Source organism: Martes martes, assembly GCF_963455335.1.
Source record: "Martes martes genome assembly, chromosome: 3".
Taxonomy (NCBI): Eukaryota; Metazoa; Chordata; class Mammalia; order Carnivora; family Mustelidae; genus Martes; species Martes martes.
The window spans coordinates 158814540-158833242 of NC_137890.1; the positions used below are offsets into that span (position 1 = coordinate 158814540).

General features: G+C 44.5%; 1 protein-coding gene across 2 annotated transcripts in view; it reads left to right on the plus strand.

Moving 5' to 3' along the window:
• The window catches only part of DNER (delta/notch like EGF repeat containing), a 277810-nt gene that overhangs the window by 132128 nt on the left and 126979 nt on the right, over positions 1-18703 (plus strand). For both annotated transcript variants that reach the window (XM_080799207.1, XM_080799206.1), the window contains one exon: positions 2943-3088. In XM_080799207.1, coding sequence (XP_080655333.1) covers positions 2943-3088 — 146 coding nt within the window. The remainder of the gene's footprint in view (positions 1-2942; positions 3089-18703) is intronic.

Sequence of the window (18703 nt, forward strand, 5' to 3'; positions counted from 1 at the left end):
GATGCGTGCCTCTAATTCCATGTGACATAATATTACTTATGTTCCTTAGATTAGTTTTTCTACCAGGCCAGTGGTTCTTAACTGGAAGCGATGTTTGAATTACTCAGGGAATCCTTTAAAAAACACGCCTGCCAGAGGACCATCCTGGACCGTTGATTCTGAAGCACTTGTGTTGGAGCCTGGCAGTATGTACTTGGAAAAAGCCCCTGCAAAATTATGAAGCTTCTGGTTTCAAAACTGGTTAAGGATCACTGCTCTTGACTCAAAATTTGGTGCGGTAGAAACAAGGACTGCGCCATCTTTGTAACCTGGAGATCTAAGTGAGTGCCTGGTTTGTGGACATGAGCTCAGTAAATGTTCTTGAGGAAATGGAAGCAAACCATCTAACAAATCATACCATGTACATTTTTAACTACTCATTCATTTGGGTTACTACTGGCTAAGTAAATTTAATAGTTGAATAGAATTTTTAAAATAACATTCAGAGGGAGGCCTCTTCTATAGAATTATATAGCATTTTTAAAAAGGTTTTATTTATTTATTTATTTATTTATTTGAGACAGAGACAGAGATCACAGGTAGGCAGAGAGACAGGCAGAGAGAGAGGGGGCAGAAGGCTTCCTGCCGAGCAGAGAGCCCAATGTGGGGCTCGATCCCAGGACCCTGGGATCATGACCTGAGCCGCAGGCAGACGCTTAACAGACTGAGCCATCCAAGTGCTCTCACATAGCATTTTGTGATTTAAATGCTTAGTAAGTAGGCAAGTGATATAGTTTTTAACAATAATTTAATATGAAACCAGAGAACAAACCAAAGTCACAAAAGACACGTCTATAAATTCTGATATCTGATTTTTCCTCCATTATTTAATGTGTAAAAATGTCTTCGAATAAGACCTCTGGTAGCATCCCACCACTATACCAGGCTCTGTTTTTCTAAAATGTTTACTCTTAAGTTAATAAAACAACTATATTTTAGTAAACTGGAATTTATGCATTTGAGTGATTGCTCTTTTTTTTAAAGTCAACATGTTGGATGGCAGGACATTTTGGAAAGTCCTCCCAGGTCATATATGTACCTGTCTCTTGCCTTCCTACCAACCACTTCTCTAAGACTTTGTCCCTTGCCATTAGGGAAGCTTCAGTAAAGGGGGGTAGATAAGAAAGCATCTGAAACAGAGAAAAACCAAGGAGCGTGTAGTCGGGCACAGGTGGACATGGCAGAGCTTGGAGGGGGGTAGACTGTTGAGGAAAAGCTCAGGAATAAGGTGAGATCTGAGCTATAACATTGGGAGAGGAAGGGGTATTCCAGGCAACTGTTTACAGAGTTGGGGTGAGCCAGACATGAGCAAAGGCAGCTGGAAGATGGCGTAGGGTGCCCACAGAGTGCAGAGCCATGACAGAGGAAGTACGGACCTCTGTAGAGGAAGTGCCTTTGCCAGAACCACGCTTTCCTTCTGTCCTAAAGCCAGTGAATGATCAAGTTTTCAGTAGGACATCTTAGGAAGAAAGCCACTAGTTCTCTATGGGTGTGAAATACCACTGTTTGTGAGACCCGCGGAACCTGTCTTTACTGAGGCACCAAGAGACATTTGTCTCCTAGTTACAAACAGAAGTTGAGGGGTGTCTCTCCTCCACTGTGACTTACTTTAACATCCATCATAACCTTAAAACTTGTGGGTTGAATTAAATCTTACATTGCTGTTTCGAATCTGTCATCTGCCTGTTAAAAACAACCCCAGCGTTAATAGAGTACTTGACACATTGCAGATTCCTGATCTCTGGGAGCTCCTTGGGCCAGAGGAGGAGGGTGACCATTTTGTCCCATTATTTGAGACAGTCTCACTTTATGCCTGTGTCCACTTGCAATCATGAAAGCTCTCCCATTTTGATTGGAAAAGAGTCCTACTTTGGAGGATAAATTCTATGGTCACCCTATTTTGCGTTATTTCCCTTCCCCAACACAAGAGAAAATTGGGGCTCAGAGAGTCATGGATGTCTAGACTCACTGTCACCACCTTGTCTTAAGCACCTTTTATGGGCAAAGCAGGAGTCTGTCTCATGGATAATGGAAATGTTAATGGTAGGTTGTTCATTTAGAAATGAAAACTTAGACACAAATAAATGCATATTCTTGTTAGAAAAAAAGACACTCTCCTAGGGAAAGCATCATATTACTGATGCAAGATACTTGCAGTATTATTTCTTCATTCCAGTTGGAGGCTATGTTTTTTTCTACATTTATTGTTACCTCCTACGTTCAAGTAGCTTCACTAGTTGCAAGGTCATTTGGGGATAAATATGTCACATCAGGGATGGTTCGATCAATCTTCAACTGTGATTGGTCCTCTTTTATTAAATGGTTAAATCACGTAACTTAATTGATACCGTGTAGTCAGGCTGATGATGAATTATGCTAGGTATCAAAAAGCCCATCATTGAATGTGTTCCTGTCCTACTTATCTGCCTGTCCGGACACTGAGAGCCACTTGGGAAGGCTGGCACGGGGGGTGGTCTTGGGAGATATTTAGTGCTTGTCGTGATCCAAAGTAGCCAGGAGGAGGAAGAGTTGGGAGGGGCGGGCAGGAGGCCCCTGGGAGAAGATAGGCTCAAAACTAGTAAATTCTGAGATGCTAATGGAGGGATGGAATTAAGAGACAAAGTGGCCCCCGGAAGAGACGGGCAGGAGCAGAACAGCAGCATCTAACGCCATGACTGAGGGCCTGGTCTCCTTGGGCCTCAGGTATTTCTCGTGATGCTTGGCCTTTCTTGAAAGGCCAGAGGTCTGAATGACCACTAGTCACACGCTTTATTTCTTGGCCTCACATTACATTTTGTTTTGTTCGTCTGACTTGAATGCTGCAGAAAATAAACTCATAGTCTTGTGGAAAGAATGTTGGTAAAGTTTTACTTTACATTTTCTTTTGTCCCCCCCGCCCTTAGGTTTTGTGAATGATTCTGTTACTAAATCTATTGTGGCTTTGCGCTTAACTCTGGTGGTGAAGGCCAGCACCTGTGTATCAGGGGAGAGCCATGCAAATGACCTGGAGTGTTCTGGAAAAGGAAAATGTACCACGAAGCCATCCGAGGTAAGGGGACACCTGGTAGCTTTTAAAAGTTATATTTACGTAAATATGTGTCTATACCTGTATAGTGATACCTATCTATATCTATCTATGTCTATCTATCAAGAATGAAAGGGGAGAGAACTAGTGAATTTTCTGAAAAATCCCTATAAATTTCTGATTTCAGTTATACATTAGTGAGCAGCATATGGATATCCGGTCTCTGTGTAACTTTTAAAGTCATGATAACATGTCGGGGCAGTGCTAGATTTTACTTTGGGTGAAGTAGAGATGTTTTGAGAAGAACGGTCCTGCTGTCTGGTGGAAGAATCCAGAACAATAGCAGAGGCATTTACTTTCCAGTTGTTACGTCACCCCTCCTCAGACTTAGCATTTCTCTAGCACTGATAACGGAGTTACAGAAGCAAGAGAAAAGGATGAGAAGGAATAGAGAAGATGCAGGGTCAGGGAGGCTCGTGTTATTTTTGAACTCTGCGGACCAGCGTCATCAATGCTGTGGTGGGCCAGAGTCCTGTGTCCCTTCTTCTTTATGGGGGCAGGGGCAGGGACAGGACAAGTTCCTCCTCCTTGTTCTCTGCTGAGTGAGAGGGGTCTGAGAGGCAGACCAGCATGGGACTGTGGTCACTGAGACCCACGTCCCCGGTACAGGGCTCTATTAAAACAGCTTCCGCAGGTGTACTTGGGTTCTGCCCGGCATCCCAGGAGAGGGAGACTCACCCCTTAGGAGGGAGCCTATTCCATTAGGGCACATCTGTTCCTCTTGCCAGTTGCCTCCATGAACCTCTCCCTGTTCCACACATTTGTCCACTGGAGTTCATGCAAAGTGAAGTGGGTCCCCCAGGTCCCAAAAGAGTATGGCTTGTTTTATACCAATATTTTGAAAAATATTTTTTTTTAATTTTTTTTTTTTTAATTTGAGAGAGAGAGTGAACAGAAGCCAGAGGAGACACAGGGGGAGAGGCAGAGGGAGAGGGACAAGCAGACTCCCTGCTAAGCAGGGAGCCTGACATGGGGCTCGACCCCAGGACCCCGAAATCATGACCTGAGCCAAAGGCAGATTCTCAACTGACTGAACCACCAAGGTGCCCCAGTTTTAGATCAATTTTACGGGTGGTACAGGTGAACTTTCTTTGGAGAAACTTCCTTAGGGTAATGTTGACGCATTTGGTAATAGTGGTATGAACTTGGTGTGGTGAGGGGAGGGGGGGACGGACAGAGAAGTGTTGGGAGACACTTTCAGGCGTTGCTCAGGTCATTTTGGAAGACCCATGATTTTGATGTGTTACGTGTACTATTTGCGGAGGCATAAATATACCATTTTCCGGTGAGATATTCTCTGCAGGGGGCAGAATGCCCTGAGAGTTGTGGAACAATAATTTCTGCTCAATCTTTGAAAAAGGAACACGAATGTAAACCAAAGCCAGAATGAAACCCCCTGGGCAGGGGGTTGTGCCTGGCATGGAGCCAGGAGACAGAGCCGGGGATTTCTTATATAAAGCCAAGCCTGCCCCCTGAATCCCGTTTTCTTCCATCTTGCCCAGCAACTTGGGCCGTTTTCTTTCTTTCCTGAGGGGAAGCTTCATTTATCAGTTCATGGGTGGAAAAAAAGAAGTAAAGGATCTTGAGTGTTCTGCTGTGACAGTCGAGGCGGAGGAGGGTATAGAAGCTGAGAGAAGATGAGGAAGCAGTGGGGGAGCTCATCTGATAAGGATGTTCCAGACAAGAGGAAGCGGGCAAGCCTGAGGAACTCTAACATCCCCAGCTGGAAGAGCATCAAACCTTCCAAGTGTGAAGAGGAGACACATCGGTGTTCCTCAGATTCATCCTTATTATTCCGAGTGAACTGTTCTCTGGCCTCACTAGCCCTGAGAAAGACAAGAGTGGTGGACAAGAAATGGCTGAAATGAGGAAGGGAGGGCTGTTCTTGGAATTTGGGACTGACACAGTGGTTGTTTCCTTGCGAGCTTTCTCTTAGGGTGGATGAATCATCTGGGGAGACTTCTTACCCATACAGAAGTCACCATGATTTGTTTTGTTTGTTTTTGTTTTTGTTTTTTGAGATGGAGAGAGAGGAGGAGACAATGCATGCATGTATGGTGGGCGGTGGCAGAGGGAGAGGAAGAGAGAAAATCTTAAGCAGGCTCTAGGCTCAGCGCAAAGCCCAGCGTGGGGCTCGATCTCACAACACTGAGATCATGACCTGAGCCGAAACCAAGAGTTGGACACTCAACCGACAGAGCGACCTAGGTGCCCCACCATGTTTTCTTAGAACATGCATGTTGCTGGCTTACCCCCTTCCTCTGCATGGGTGTCATCTGCGTGGCCCCTCTCCCCAAGAGGCTCTGCCTGCTGGTGTAGAATTAACTCACTGAAAAGGCAGCTGAAGCATTTAGCACCTGGCAGGTAACTTCGCAAATCTTGCCAAAGTGCTTTGTTTTTTTGTGCAGAAAGGAGTCAAGAGCCTTCCTGAAGAATCCATGCTAATTTTAGCAGGTCACTTAAAAGGAGGTGCAGCTTCATTATGGGTGCTGGCTCTTTTGAAGAGCTCTGAGTGCCCCACCTCCCTCTTCTGCCCCCTCGCCCGCCATCCCACACCAGGTGTGCAAACCTGTGTTGTTGCTTCTTTCAAAGCCTGCACTTACCTTCAGTGAATTGAAGGAAATTTTGGCCAGTCGTCTTACCCAAGCCACAATAATTACCCCCAGTGATGCTAAGCGAATGGCTAGGCTGCAATTACCTTGTCCATGTACAGACCCACCACATTGTTATCTTGGAGAGAACCATCTGGAAGCCAGTCCTCCCATTCACAAAAACATGGCAGGAGTTGCACTACCTGTGGCAGGATTAGGAATGGAAATTGGGCTTATCTTTTTGGAGTCTAAGTGATGTCCCAGGGTTTTTGTGATGGTTGTCAGCCGCTGTCCCGGTGACTTGTAAACAGTTCAGTGGCCGTAAAAGACTGTCGCTCTCAGGTTTCCTTCTTTGTACTGTTTCCTAAACTTAGAAGTTACATAGTGCAGTCTTTTAGCCAAGGCACGAAGCCACTCCGTAGTTCAAAACAAAAAGAACTCTACTTGGTGGTTTAATGCGATTGTTTCTAATTACTTTTATATCTTTTTATTAGATCATCCATCAAAATAAGAGCAATTCTGTGATTCCCATACTACTCTCATTGGGTCATGGAGGTCCTTCCTTGCAGATGGACTTTGGCTAGACGTGATTTTACAATTCCAAGCTGATGGGTGGTTTGCCATAAAGCTCTAGGTTGATGCTCTTAGAGCGCACTCTGTCCTCAGAAAGTCTCTCTCTCTCTCTCTCTCTCTCTTTTTTTTTTAAGATTTCTTTATTTATTTTAGAGAAAAAGAGAGAGAGAGAGAGAAAGCGCACATGCAAGTAGGGAGAGAGGCAGAAGGAGGTGGAGAGAGAGAGAGAGCGAGCAAAGCAGACTCCCCACTGAGCATGGAGTCTGATGTAGGCTTGATCCATGACCCTGAGATCTTGACCTGAGCTGAATTCAAGAGTGGGATGCTAAACTGACTGAGCCATCCAGGCACCCCTGGGAAAGTCTTTTTGTATGTCTACTCTAACACGGGAAGGAGCTCTATTTTTTGAAAACTGCTTTTTGTTAACAAGGGTTGATTCTGATCTTTTCTTCTCCTTACCCCCCAAAAAATTTTTTAAAAAAATTAAATAAATAAAATAAAAAGTTAATTGTAGTCACTATATCTCTTTGAATTTTGTCACCAAATTTGGCTGCTGTCTATTTGATGATTCCCTAATTATCCTAATGGTAAGTGTCAGGGCTCTTTGCTGGTGTGGGCCTTAAGCCTTCTTAAGATCCACTCAGGTTTCGTGGACCCTGTCTTTCAAGAACAAGAGTTACGTATTAGGATTCTCCAGAGAAACAGAACCAAAGAGGTACAACGTATCCTATCCTATATATTTATGAATTAAGGAGATTTAGTTTAAGGGATTGACTTATTATAATTCCATCATTGTGGAGTCTTGGTGACACTAAAATGAGTGGGAGGCCAGTGAGCAGGAGACTCGGGAAAGAGCTTCAGCTCTCATGCAAAGGGGTTTGCTGGTGAACCAGGAGGAGCTGATGTTGGAGAATGAAGTCTGCAGGCCATCTGCTGCAGAGTTGTCTCTTGCTTAGGGGAGGGCAGCCTCTCATTCTAGTTAGGCCTTCAACTGTTTGGGTGAGGTCCACCCTTGCTACAGGAGTGAGCTACTTTCCTCAAAGTCCACGGATTTAAATGTAAATCTCTTCCAAAACACCCACACAGATGCATCCAGAATATTGTTTGACCAAATAGCTAGGCACCACGATTCAGCCAAGTTGACACATTAAATTTATCATCACGAGATTCTATTTTTTCTCAGATTCACCGTTGCCTCCTTTCTGCCGATTTGTGTTCCTTGCCCACAAAGTTAAAGGAATAGTTTTAAAATTTTAGTTTGCCTAAGATTTGCTTGAGGCCCTAACAAAAAGGGTCATATTCCAAGACCCTCACTCGGATTATGACCACCCTTTATTGGCAGCCAGGTGGTTCAGCGAAAGTAGGCTATGGACTATCATTCTGTAAGTGGAGTCTCAGGACCAGAGCTTACCATCTCCCTACTTTTGCTGCTTCTCTAAAGCAAATATACAACATCTTTTTATTCAAGGATTTCATTGTTCATAATTTTAAGGTCATGTGGAATTAATAAAAAGAAATGCTGATAGGTGATATAATGTTTCCATACCTACCTCAGCGCTCTCCTGTGTGTTAACCCAGGTCTGTATTGATAAGGATCAGGCCTCCATCCTTAGAAGGTTCCTCAGGATTCTCTCTAGCTCTTGCCTTTGGAATCTATCATCCTGAGGCTCTTTGAATTGGATACAGGCGCTACCTACTCAGACTTTGTTTTGAGAGAGAGGTGAGCTGGCTTTGTGTCTGAGAGCTATTACCAAGCCCCTTTGGAGCCTGTGTCTTAATCTTAATTCTGTCTCTAGATGTGGGCCTGTCCACAGGAGAAGTAGGAACACGTCAGGTTCCTGAAAGTTCCCAACCTTCTGTTACCTCCCTCCCTACTCCTGGGAGTTGAAGGCTCAAGCTCTAGTAAGTCCTTATATTTTCACAGCTGTGTTCTTCTGGTTAGCGTTGGTTTATTGGGTTAGGGTTGGTTTATTGACTATTTATGTCACTGGCCTTAACTGGTCACTTTGTCCCTGGTTTGATAACACCCTCTGTCCTTGTTCTAGAGCCTCTGTGGCCTGGGTAGGGGACACTACCCTTCCAGGAGTCAGTCTGCCTTATATCAACACCCTCCTTATTTTTTTCCTATTTCCAAAGATGTGCCTCTTTATTAGGGCTCCCAGCAAGTTCCCATTTCTGAAGTTTGCTTGTTTCCAATCTCATTCGCAGGGCAAAGCGATGAGTCTGCCCTGATCTGCGTGCATGAACATCCTTTCCAGCTTGAACCGTGGCTCCCCTCACTAGCCAAGTGTCCCCCTGCTTCCTCCTTCAACTCCCTGTGGTTTTGCTCATGCTGTTCCCACTATCTGGCATGCTTAGCTGCTATGCCACCCTACTCCAGCCCTGTGCCTCCTGCCCTCCCACCTTCCTAACTTTATTCCAGGCTCAGCCCCAAACCTTCTTCCTTTGGAAAGCTGTCCCTACCTCCTGCTACAAGCTCCTTCTCTCAAGCCTGGCAACATTTTAGTTTTCTAGTGAGACACCTGACCTTTGATTTCTGCTTATATTTCTTTATGTGTGTTATTATTTGCATGCACTGGCCTGCAGAGTTATTACCCGCCCTGTGCCTGGTCCCATGCCAGGTGCTGGCGAGGACACACTTGGTCAGCTAAGATGCGGGGTGCTGGGTGAATCATGGATTCGAGCATGGGGTGATGTGTGTCATGGGAGGGATCTGCAGGTGCCTTTTGGAGGCTCAGAGAAATACCTTACTCAGAGATGGGATCATAGAGAGCTTCCCAGTGGAGTCTCAGATGGTGAGCTCCGTGCTTTTAGAGCCTGTTCGTTCCATCTGTATCATTGTAACAGCTCAGCAGGAGGCTTTCGGCATGGTGGTGGTGGGGGGTGCTCCAAAACTGCCTTATGAGCTGAATGCACAAAATAAATAAAAGAACAAGAATAGGGCGGAAAATCAAATCTCTGAGTTTTGAGTTAGATATTATAATTTGAATTATATGTTTGGTTACGGGAACATGGGAAGGACATGGCGAATTTGGTTTAATAAACTAATGAGTTGGAAACTAGTCTCTGATCTAAAGCCTTCCCACAGATGGTGTGACCCAGAACGTTGTAGTAACCCCTCGGAAACATTTCAAGCAATGTTGCCAAGCCCTTTCTTCTCATTTCAAAAAGAAATCGGTTAGAATAATTTGAACCAGTGGCCTCTTTGATGCCATCCTCCTGTGGGTTGGAAACTGTCAGCAAACTCCTCTTTGGGTTAGGAAGAGCACTGTGCCAGGGGGCAGAAGAAGATGTCATATTCTTTGGCTCATCACATCTCTGAGAGCTCATTTTTCCACCGTTGTCAGTGTAAGTGTAAAGGTCCTAATGAGGCTTTGCAAAAAGCCTGTGACCTGGCAGGTTTTTGAGAAAGAAATGGGGAGGGACATTGGGTAGACAAGGAAGCCCATCAAAGAATCAGAGGAAGGGCATTTGCTGTATCCTTCTCGGCATCAAAACAGCAGCTGGCAAGCAAGCCGTGGAGCTGCTTGCTGCTAGTTCTGTTCAGTGTGTGGTGGGGTCAGGCCCCCACAGGCTGCCAGCACTGTGGGGGGAGCTCCCCCTGTAAGTAGGGAACAAACCACAGCAGGGGAGGGTCAGAGCGAAACAGTGGATGGAACCTACTTGTCGAAGCAGTGGTTAGTGGCGTTGCAGAGAAAAGAGACACTTTGTTCTAAGAAATTGTTCTAAGGGAGGGAGGGCTTTTTCTTGACTGAATAAATAGCTTCAGGACAGTGCTCATTAAATATTTTTGAGCTGGAGAATAGATGCTTAGGACTTAATGCCAAAATTACAGGCCCGAGATACATTTATTTGCTAAAAGGGATGGGCGATCTGTCCTGCAGATTTTCCTTGTGGATCTCTGAGATGAAAGTACTTTTATGGATAATAAAAATAGAATCATAGTTATTAGAAACATATTAAGCACAGAGATCATAATATGAGTGCATCCCAGTTGTCGTGTTTTCAGTGATCAAGGATAAGCCTGTCTAGAGTTTCACTGACTCGTGTCTGAATTATAATTCTTGGCACTAATGTAATTAAAAAGCCATTGCTGGGGCACCTGGGTGGTTCAGTCAGTTAAGCATCTGACTTCAGCTCAGGTCATAATTTCAGGGTGGTGGAATCCAGGTCCGGGTGGGGTTCCCTGCTCCCTGCTCAGCTGGGGAGTGTGCTTCTCCCTCTCTCTGCTCTTCCCATGTTTGTGCTCTCTCTCTCTCTCTCTCAAATGAATGAATAAAATCTTAAAAAAAAATAAAAATTAAAAAAATTAAAAAGCCATTGCTGCCTCTGATGTTATAAAACAGAATGATCATATCATTGCCTACACAAAAACAGGACAGCATATTTGAGTCTATTTTAAATTATTTAAAGAAATAATTGTAAATTTATGTCTCAAAGGAAAGATGTTTCACCATGCTTCTGTTTGGTGTCAGCATTTTCCATGAGATTGAAATGTATCTCTTCCTGCCAGTGGACAGTTACAGAAGCCTTGTTGTTGGCATCCCAAATATATTGGGGTGAGGATTATATCCCTGGTGACATTTCCAGGGTCAAAGAATTGAGAGTAGAGGTGATTTTTTTTTTTTTTAGGATTTTATTTATTTATTTGAGAGAGAGCAAAAACACAAGAGCAGGATAGGAGGAAGAGAGGGAGAGGGAGGGGCAGACTCCCCACTGAGCAAGGACCCTGGGATCAAGACCTGAGCCAAAGGCAGATGCTTAACTGACTGAGCCACCCAGGCATCCCTGAAAGGTAATTTTAAAGGACTCCCCACCTATTTTGTTTTAAACACCAGGAAACAGAGGTCTAAGAGAGCTTCAAGCTATTTGTCCGCAGCCCAAGAACTAGTTTGTGGTAGAGACAGGACAAGAATAGAGGGAGATTTCTGCCCATCTGTTGGGGGGCTCCTTCCATGGGGCAGTGCTGCTTCTAGTAGAATATTCACGGTGACAGTGAGCCTTACTGCTTGTGTACTGTCTTTGCGTAAGGGTTCACTGTTCACTGTAAGGAAAACCAGGCACTGTCAGGTCAAAAACTTTTCAAATGATTTGACCTTATGACTTTTGGGGGCAGCCCGTCTTCAGGCTTAGCATACTCATGAATTTTGGGAGGATCTTGTTAAAATGTGGATCTGGACCCTGTGGGTGGCCCTGAGATGAGACACGGGTGATACTGCGCCATGCCACGGAGGCCAGACCCCAACATCAGCAGTCAGAGAGACCTAGAAAATTCGACAACTTCCACTTGGGGTTTGAGGTATACATCACATGGGGGACTAAGCTGTCTGGGACTCTCTTCTTCTAGAGAAGACTTTGAGAAAATCAGAGTACAAGTGAGCCAAGGAAGGCAAGGAAAGAGGAAATCCCTTTTATGGTGCCTAACATAACACAATAAAAAAAAAATCCCTATAGGTGTGCCCTGCGACCCTTTACACATAGCCTGGCCACTGTTCTTTGCTTCATTTTATTTTATTTTTTTGTAAAGATTTTATTTATTCATTTGTCAGAGAGAGAGAGAGAGAGCACAAGCAGGGGGAGTGGCAGGCAGAGGGAGAAGCAGGCTCCTCGCTGAGCAGGGAGCCCGATGCAGGACTCAATCCCAGGACTCCGGGAGCATGACCTGAGCCCAAGGCAGATACCTAATCAACAGAACCACCCAGGCATCCCTGTTCTTTGTTTTAGATTACCACCCCCCCACTTTTATTGAGATACACTTGACATATAACATTGCATTAGTTTTAAGAGTACAAGGTAATGATTTGATACAGGTGTATGTTGTGAATGATCACCCTCCTAAGTTTAGTCACCATTCATCATGTCACTTAGTTCCAATTTTTTTTTTTTTTTTGTCGTGGTGAGAACTTTTAAGATCTACTTTCTTAGTCACTTTTGAATACACGATACTGTATTAACTATAGGCATCATGCGGTATCTTAGATCCACGGGAATGATAAACTTCTGCTTGTACAATAATAAAAAGAAGGTTCTGGCTAGATTTTTATGGCCGTGAGAAGAAAATCCTCACTCTGGAATTTGGTGGGCATGCTTTCCTCTCCCTAAAACACTCATCCTTGTGTCCTACTTTACAGCCCATAAGTCAGCGAGGTGAGTGAGAGCCTCCAGGAATGAGAAGGCTGCTAAAGGGGGCTCTGCCCGCCGAGAGCATCCTGTGGGGCGACACCTGGTCGCTCCTCCCTAGGCATCTGAAACCGTTCGCTGTGCTTGCTCACGGCCAAAGGAGTTTCTTCCACTCATTGTCTTAGATATTTATTTATTTTTTTCTGTTCCCTCATCCGTCAGGAGTGCCGCTGTGTATCAGGCACAAAGCTTCAGTCTGACAAAACAAGGATGAAGGGCAGGGCCAGGCTCCCCGCTTTCCTGGGGTTGGAAGTCAGAAGGTTGGCATTGCAGGTCACTGAACGTGAGCCTTGCCTGATGCCCACATCTTCCTGGGAGCCCCACAGCACCCCAGCCTCCTCAGCGTCTCGTTAAATATCCAGCCAGTGCCCAGTTGAGGGAAACCCCTCAGATTTTAAGGGGGGAGAAAAAGCCCTTTGTTTCCTGCCCATGGTTTTCCGTTCTGGGCGGCTGCTCCAAAGACAGCGTTGGTATTAAATGGACTCATCTTCTGCCCTGAAGTCTGAGGAGATTAGGGCTTTGGTTTGATGCCGAAGTTTGCCCCGTTCCTTCTGTGACATCCTCTTAGGTTTTAAGAATCGGTTCCGGCTTTGCGGCTTACCCGTCTGAGTTGTGGGAGTATTAGATGGATTCGGAATGAAGGTCCTATGTTAGGGGGTAGGACCGTACAATGTCCCCAAACCAAACTGACATGCCAGTGGGCCCTGGGTGTGTGACTAATGTCTTCATGGCAGGCAAGAGCTGGGGGGGGGAGCGCAGAGGGGTGTTCATGGTATTAGTGGAGATCTCCTGGTTCTTCTGCCCAAAAATAGCTCCCTGCTGGCCTTCCTGGTGCTTTCTCTTCAGAGCTTGGCCCCATTTTCTGCCTGCCACAGAGTTACAGACTCACTGGAGGATTTGTCCCCTGGATGGGGTATTTGTGATTTTATTTACAGAACAGTGTGGCTTCACCTCACCCAGTGGTTTTTGACTTTTTGGTCTCGGGGCTCCTTTATAGTCGTAGAAAATACTGAGGACCCCAAAGAGCTTTTGTTTATTGGGTTACATCCTATTGGTATTTATCACATTAAATTTAAACTGAGGAACTTAAAATTAGTAAACCCATCATTGCATGGTAACATAAATTAACACTTTTTAAATAAAAAGTAACTGTATTTTTCTTTTTTTTTTTAAGATTTTTTTTGTATTTGTGGGAAAGAGGGAGCAAGAGAGTGAGCACAAGTGGGGGGAGGGAGGGGCAGAAGGAGAGGGAGAAGCAGACTCCCCACCGAGCAGGGAGCCCCACAGAGCTAGATCCCAGGACCCCAGCCTCATGACCTGAGCTGAAAGCAGAGGGTTAACTGACTGAGCCACCCAGGCACCCCAAAAAGTAACTACATTTTTCTTTTCTTTTTCTTTTTTTCTGTAACTACATTTTTCAAAGCAGAAAGAATTTAGTGGGAAGAGAAGCACTGTTTTCATTTTTTTTTTTAGCACTGTTTTCATTTTAACAAATCTCTTTAATATCTGGCTTAAAGGAAGAAGGCTGGATTTTTACACTTGCTTTTACATGCAATCTGTTGCAGTGTGTTGTTTTGGTTGAAGTGTATGAAGAAAATTTAGCCTCAACAGATACTTAGTTGGAAAACGGAGGAGTGTTTTAATAGCCATTTCAGATAATTTTGGATATTTTTCTTGTAAATACTTTTAAATTTGACAAATGGCAAATTTTTAAAGGTTAATTGAATGCAAGAATCTGACACCCTATCAATGAACTCTTGTTCTGTTAGATTTCCATTGATATGTCTTACATTTTGGATCTTCTACCCATGAATGGTTTTTATAACTTCCCACATTGGCCATTTGGAAAATACTAGAGTAATACAGACCTCCCCAGAGCTGACACATTTCATTATACGTTAATAAAAAAATCACATTGGTGGTTAATTTCACCACCAGTCTCACCAGGAAAGTCTTGAAGTCTTGTGAATAGGTCAAGTTCATAGTGGAAGATAGAAGTTTTCCAAAATTTGAATTTTTCCTGAGAAGTTCAAATTTTATCCCTGATAACAAAAACTATTGGTTGTCTCACTTGGCATGATAGGGTGACTTCATTCATTTGAGAGAAAATACCTGCTGAATAGCCAAGTCTGAACAACTCTAGTTTGTCAGTCATTGTTTTAAGGAAAAAAAGGTGTTCCGTGAAAAGTGAGCTAGTGCACGACTCAAACAACTGTGCCCTGTGTTTTCTTGAGGTCAGCCCCTGTCCTTGGGGGTGCATTGGAAGTGCTTTATGCATAGCTCTGCTTTGTTACAGAGAACGTCAAAAAGATGTGTGCTCAAGGGTTGAGATTTCATAAAATTTTAATTTTGCACATCTTCATCAAGGACATTCTAAGTGAAATGGGCATTCCCCCCCACCCCCCCGCAAATGCTTGATGACAGTGAAGAGGCTTTGATTGCTGCCTCGAAGTCTCTGCTTTGATTTGTGTGAAGGCAAGAGCAGTTTTTCTCACTTTTGTCTTGCATCTTTAGTACCAATTACAACAGAGTGAAAAAGACACATCACATTTTAATATTATTATAAGATAGTTTTGGCCTCATGGACGCCCTGAAAGGGTCTCAGACCCCTCCTCCCAGAGCACTGGGAAGCCCTATCCTGGTCCAGACTTGGCCTTGGACCTTTCTCTCTGGACTCTCTTTACTTTCTGCACCTTTAACCTATTTTTCTGACCCCCTCCAGGTTAGTTTTCAAAGGTCAGCTTTTCTGTTCCTGACCTTGAAAACCACTTTGCAACTTTTGTCTCTTCTTTGGGGTGATTCTCTGAATAGTTTCTTTGTAACAGCTCTGGGTCACTATGCCGAAGTCCAATTTGACAAGTCCTAGTTTTTGTCTGCCTCTTGACCCTCAGTGACCCCCAGGTTCTCAGACCATTTCTACCCACACTGACGCCTACCTTCAGATCAACCGCCCACTGCCTGCAGGGATCTCCAAGGCAGAGACTCCCTTTCCTTGCCTCTTTGTCCATTCTTCCTTCCTTGCCAGGCTCTGCAAAGAGCCAGATTAAAAACAAACGGAGCATTTCCTAAAATCCTGTTAAAAAGATAAAATGAAAGCAGGCCAGTGACAATCACAGAAATCTAAAGTGCTTAAAACCAACCTTTCTGTGAAACATCGTTGCAAGCTCTTTAGGTAGTAAACAATTACAATAAAATGGAGCAGATGGCTTTTCAGAAAATCAGCCGGCTTTCCTGGGAGAAAAGGCAAGATTTCACTCCAGGATCTTGCTTTAGGGAGGATAGTGATGGTGTGTGTGTGGCGTAGGGCAGGGGGCGGGGGCTGTTACAGGCAGCAAGGAAGAGCTTGGGTAAGCAGTATGCCTTGCCTTTTTGGCAAACTTGGCACGGAAGGGAGGGAGAGAGCGGGTCGGTGCTCCAAGTGGGGAAACAAATCAAAGGGAGGAGTTTTTGAAAACTTCTAGAGCTTAGGATGTATCACGCTGATGAGTTAACAAGGCCAGTGCTAGGAAGCAGGCAGATGAGGCAGGGCGGTAGGTGGGGCGTAATTAATGTACGAAGATCCTGGAGGAGTCAGAATCAGGAGAGATCCGAGAGGGCTTCAGAGCAAGGGAGGAAAGCTTCCTTCTCTGAGGCAAGTGATGTCAGGCACAGGGGGTGATGGGACTTTTAAAACAATTTTTTAAAAATTGAGATGAAATTCATAAGATACAGAAGTAACCATTGCAAGGTCAACGATTCAGGGGTGTTTAGTCCACTTACAGTCATGTGTAATTGGCACCTGTGAAAGGTGGAATGACGTGGTCACCGATGTCCAGGGGTTTTAAAATGGAACCAGGAGGCCATTAAGGAGGTGGGACGTGTGCACATTCTCACCAGTGGAAGCAGGAGCTTTTGAGCTGGGCCACACCGTGAAATTTCCAGGGACTCAGCCCAAACACCTGCACCCTCTCACAGTGAGAGATTTTGCTCAGTGATGGCCTTAGAGACCACTTACACTCCGTTTAGATGAGTTTTCTGCCAACATCAATCAAAATTTTTTGTAAACAACACAGATGGGCATTCCCTTTTGTCTTTAAAAACCCTTGACTTTTGTTCCCGGGGGGTGGGGAGAGGGCTGTACAGTTTGGATTGCTACCAAAAACCTGTACTCCCCAAATTGCAATTCTGAGACCCCCCCAATAAATGCTTTTGTTCTATTTTAGCTCTGCCTCTTTTCTCAGTTGGCACACCTTTACCTAGTTTCAGGACATTTCATTCCTCCTAAAGGAGATGTGCCCTGGTATGGCCGTCACTCCCTGCTCCTGCCCCCAGCCCCTGGTGACAACGGGTCTGCATTCTATCTCTAGAGATTTACCTCCTCTTGATATTTCATACAAATGCAGTCCTACAGTCTGTGACCTTTAGGGGTGGGCTTCTTTCACTCCACACAGCATCTTCTAGTTCAGCTGTGTTGTTCCCAGGGTCTGTAATTCCTTCCTTTCATGGTTGAATAATATTCCATCGTATGGCCATGCCCCGGTTTGTTCACCTGTTTACTGTTGAGGGACATTCAGTTTGTTCTCAGGTTTTGGCTGTTGTGCTAGTGCAGCCAAGAACACGCATGCACGAGTATTTGAGTCTCTGTTTTCAGTTCTTCTGAGTGTATACCTAAGGAATGGAGTCTCTGGGTCATATGGGAATTCTTTCCGGGGCAGAATCGGGTCTGGGATACCTGGTCAATCCCAGGGTAGTCCTTGCCAGCCTGGTCTATTTCTAGGGAATGTTGGGTAAAGAGGTTTAGAAGAGATGGTCCCCTGATACTGCCTTGACTGGCAGTTGGCCAGGAAGCTACCACCTCCATGACCAAGGGACAGGACAGGTGTCACCCCAACACCTGTCAGACCGTATTGAGCCATCATCTGGGTTTCTTTGTGCAGACCACCTTTTCCTTGTCTAAGAATAACCCCAAGAAAACTGGCCCAAACTCGCATGTCTATTACTCATCAGCAACAGTGAACTCATTCTATACTCAACTTTCGCGTAACGGACATTGGAGACTAAGATCAGCATTTGACTGGGCCGCCAACGTTACTCTTTCCCAAGTTTACAGTGGAGGAGAATTTCTAGTTTAATATCTCTGAAGTTAAATAGGGTATTTCCAAGTCAATAAGGAGTAGAAGAGCTGGCTTCAGAAGGGGAGGAGAAAGCTCTCCCCGGAATCGGGCAGGTGCTCAGTAACAGATATATGGAAGGAGGATACCACAGGCTCCCAGGGGCCATCGCTGTGAAGGCAAGGATTCCAACTCTCTATGACTGTACTTGGTTTCCACGTGATTCTGGGCAGAAAGTTCAAGTAGTGTCTTAAACTTAGACAGAGGTGACTCTATGATATATGCAGGGAGATCTCATTTAGGGCTTAAGTGTGGACGGAAGGGCACAGAGCATGCTGGTGTGACAGGCTTCCAGGAGCGCGCAGGGGCCCTGGCAAATGTAGAACGTTCCAGAGTTTTCTGGAATAGAAAGGTCATTAATTATGTAGGACACCAGAACCGCCGTTTATACATCTTGTTTTTGCAGTCATGACATTTTGGCAGGAAACAGTGGGAAAAAGAAGCACATGAACACAGCAAATGCTGGTAGCAGCTGACAGAGTACCGTTTATACATTCCATAAATAATGACCCATGAGTGTTGAGCTCTATAGCTATAGAAAAACATAAAAATTTTTGCTTTTTCTCTCTTCATTGTAATTCAATAACTGCTTTCTTTCCTAACTCCACTAGAATGATTTTGGGTTTTCTTTCCTACTAGCTTTTTTTTTTTTTAATTTTTTATTTCTTTTACATGCTTTCATCACATTTTGCCTATGTCCTTTTTATTTGTCATTATCTGGTTTTGGTTTAATTTGGTATATATGTAAGAGCTGGTGAGAAAAGCATCATAGGTAATCACCCTCAAATGGTGTCAGTGACAGAGAGTTGAACAAAGTCATATAAATCGAGCAAATTAATACAAGGGACATTAAAGTTCAGTGGAAACTGTAATATGGAAAGAATGAGCTCTGTGTCATGAAAACACCAGTCAAAATGATGAGGCAGCCACCTGCGAAGGAAGTTTATAGGGGTCTGGGATGGAAAGAGAGCCTTCAGCAAGGTGAGTGGCAAAGGTAGTGGTTGAATTGAACTTGGATTAAGTGACGGGTGATGCTGTCCCACCAGCCAAGGTCACAGACTGTGGGAACTCATCCTGGGATCCAA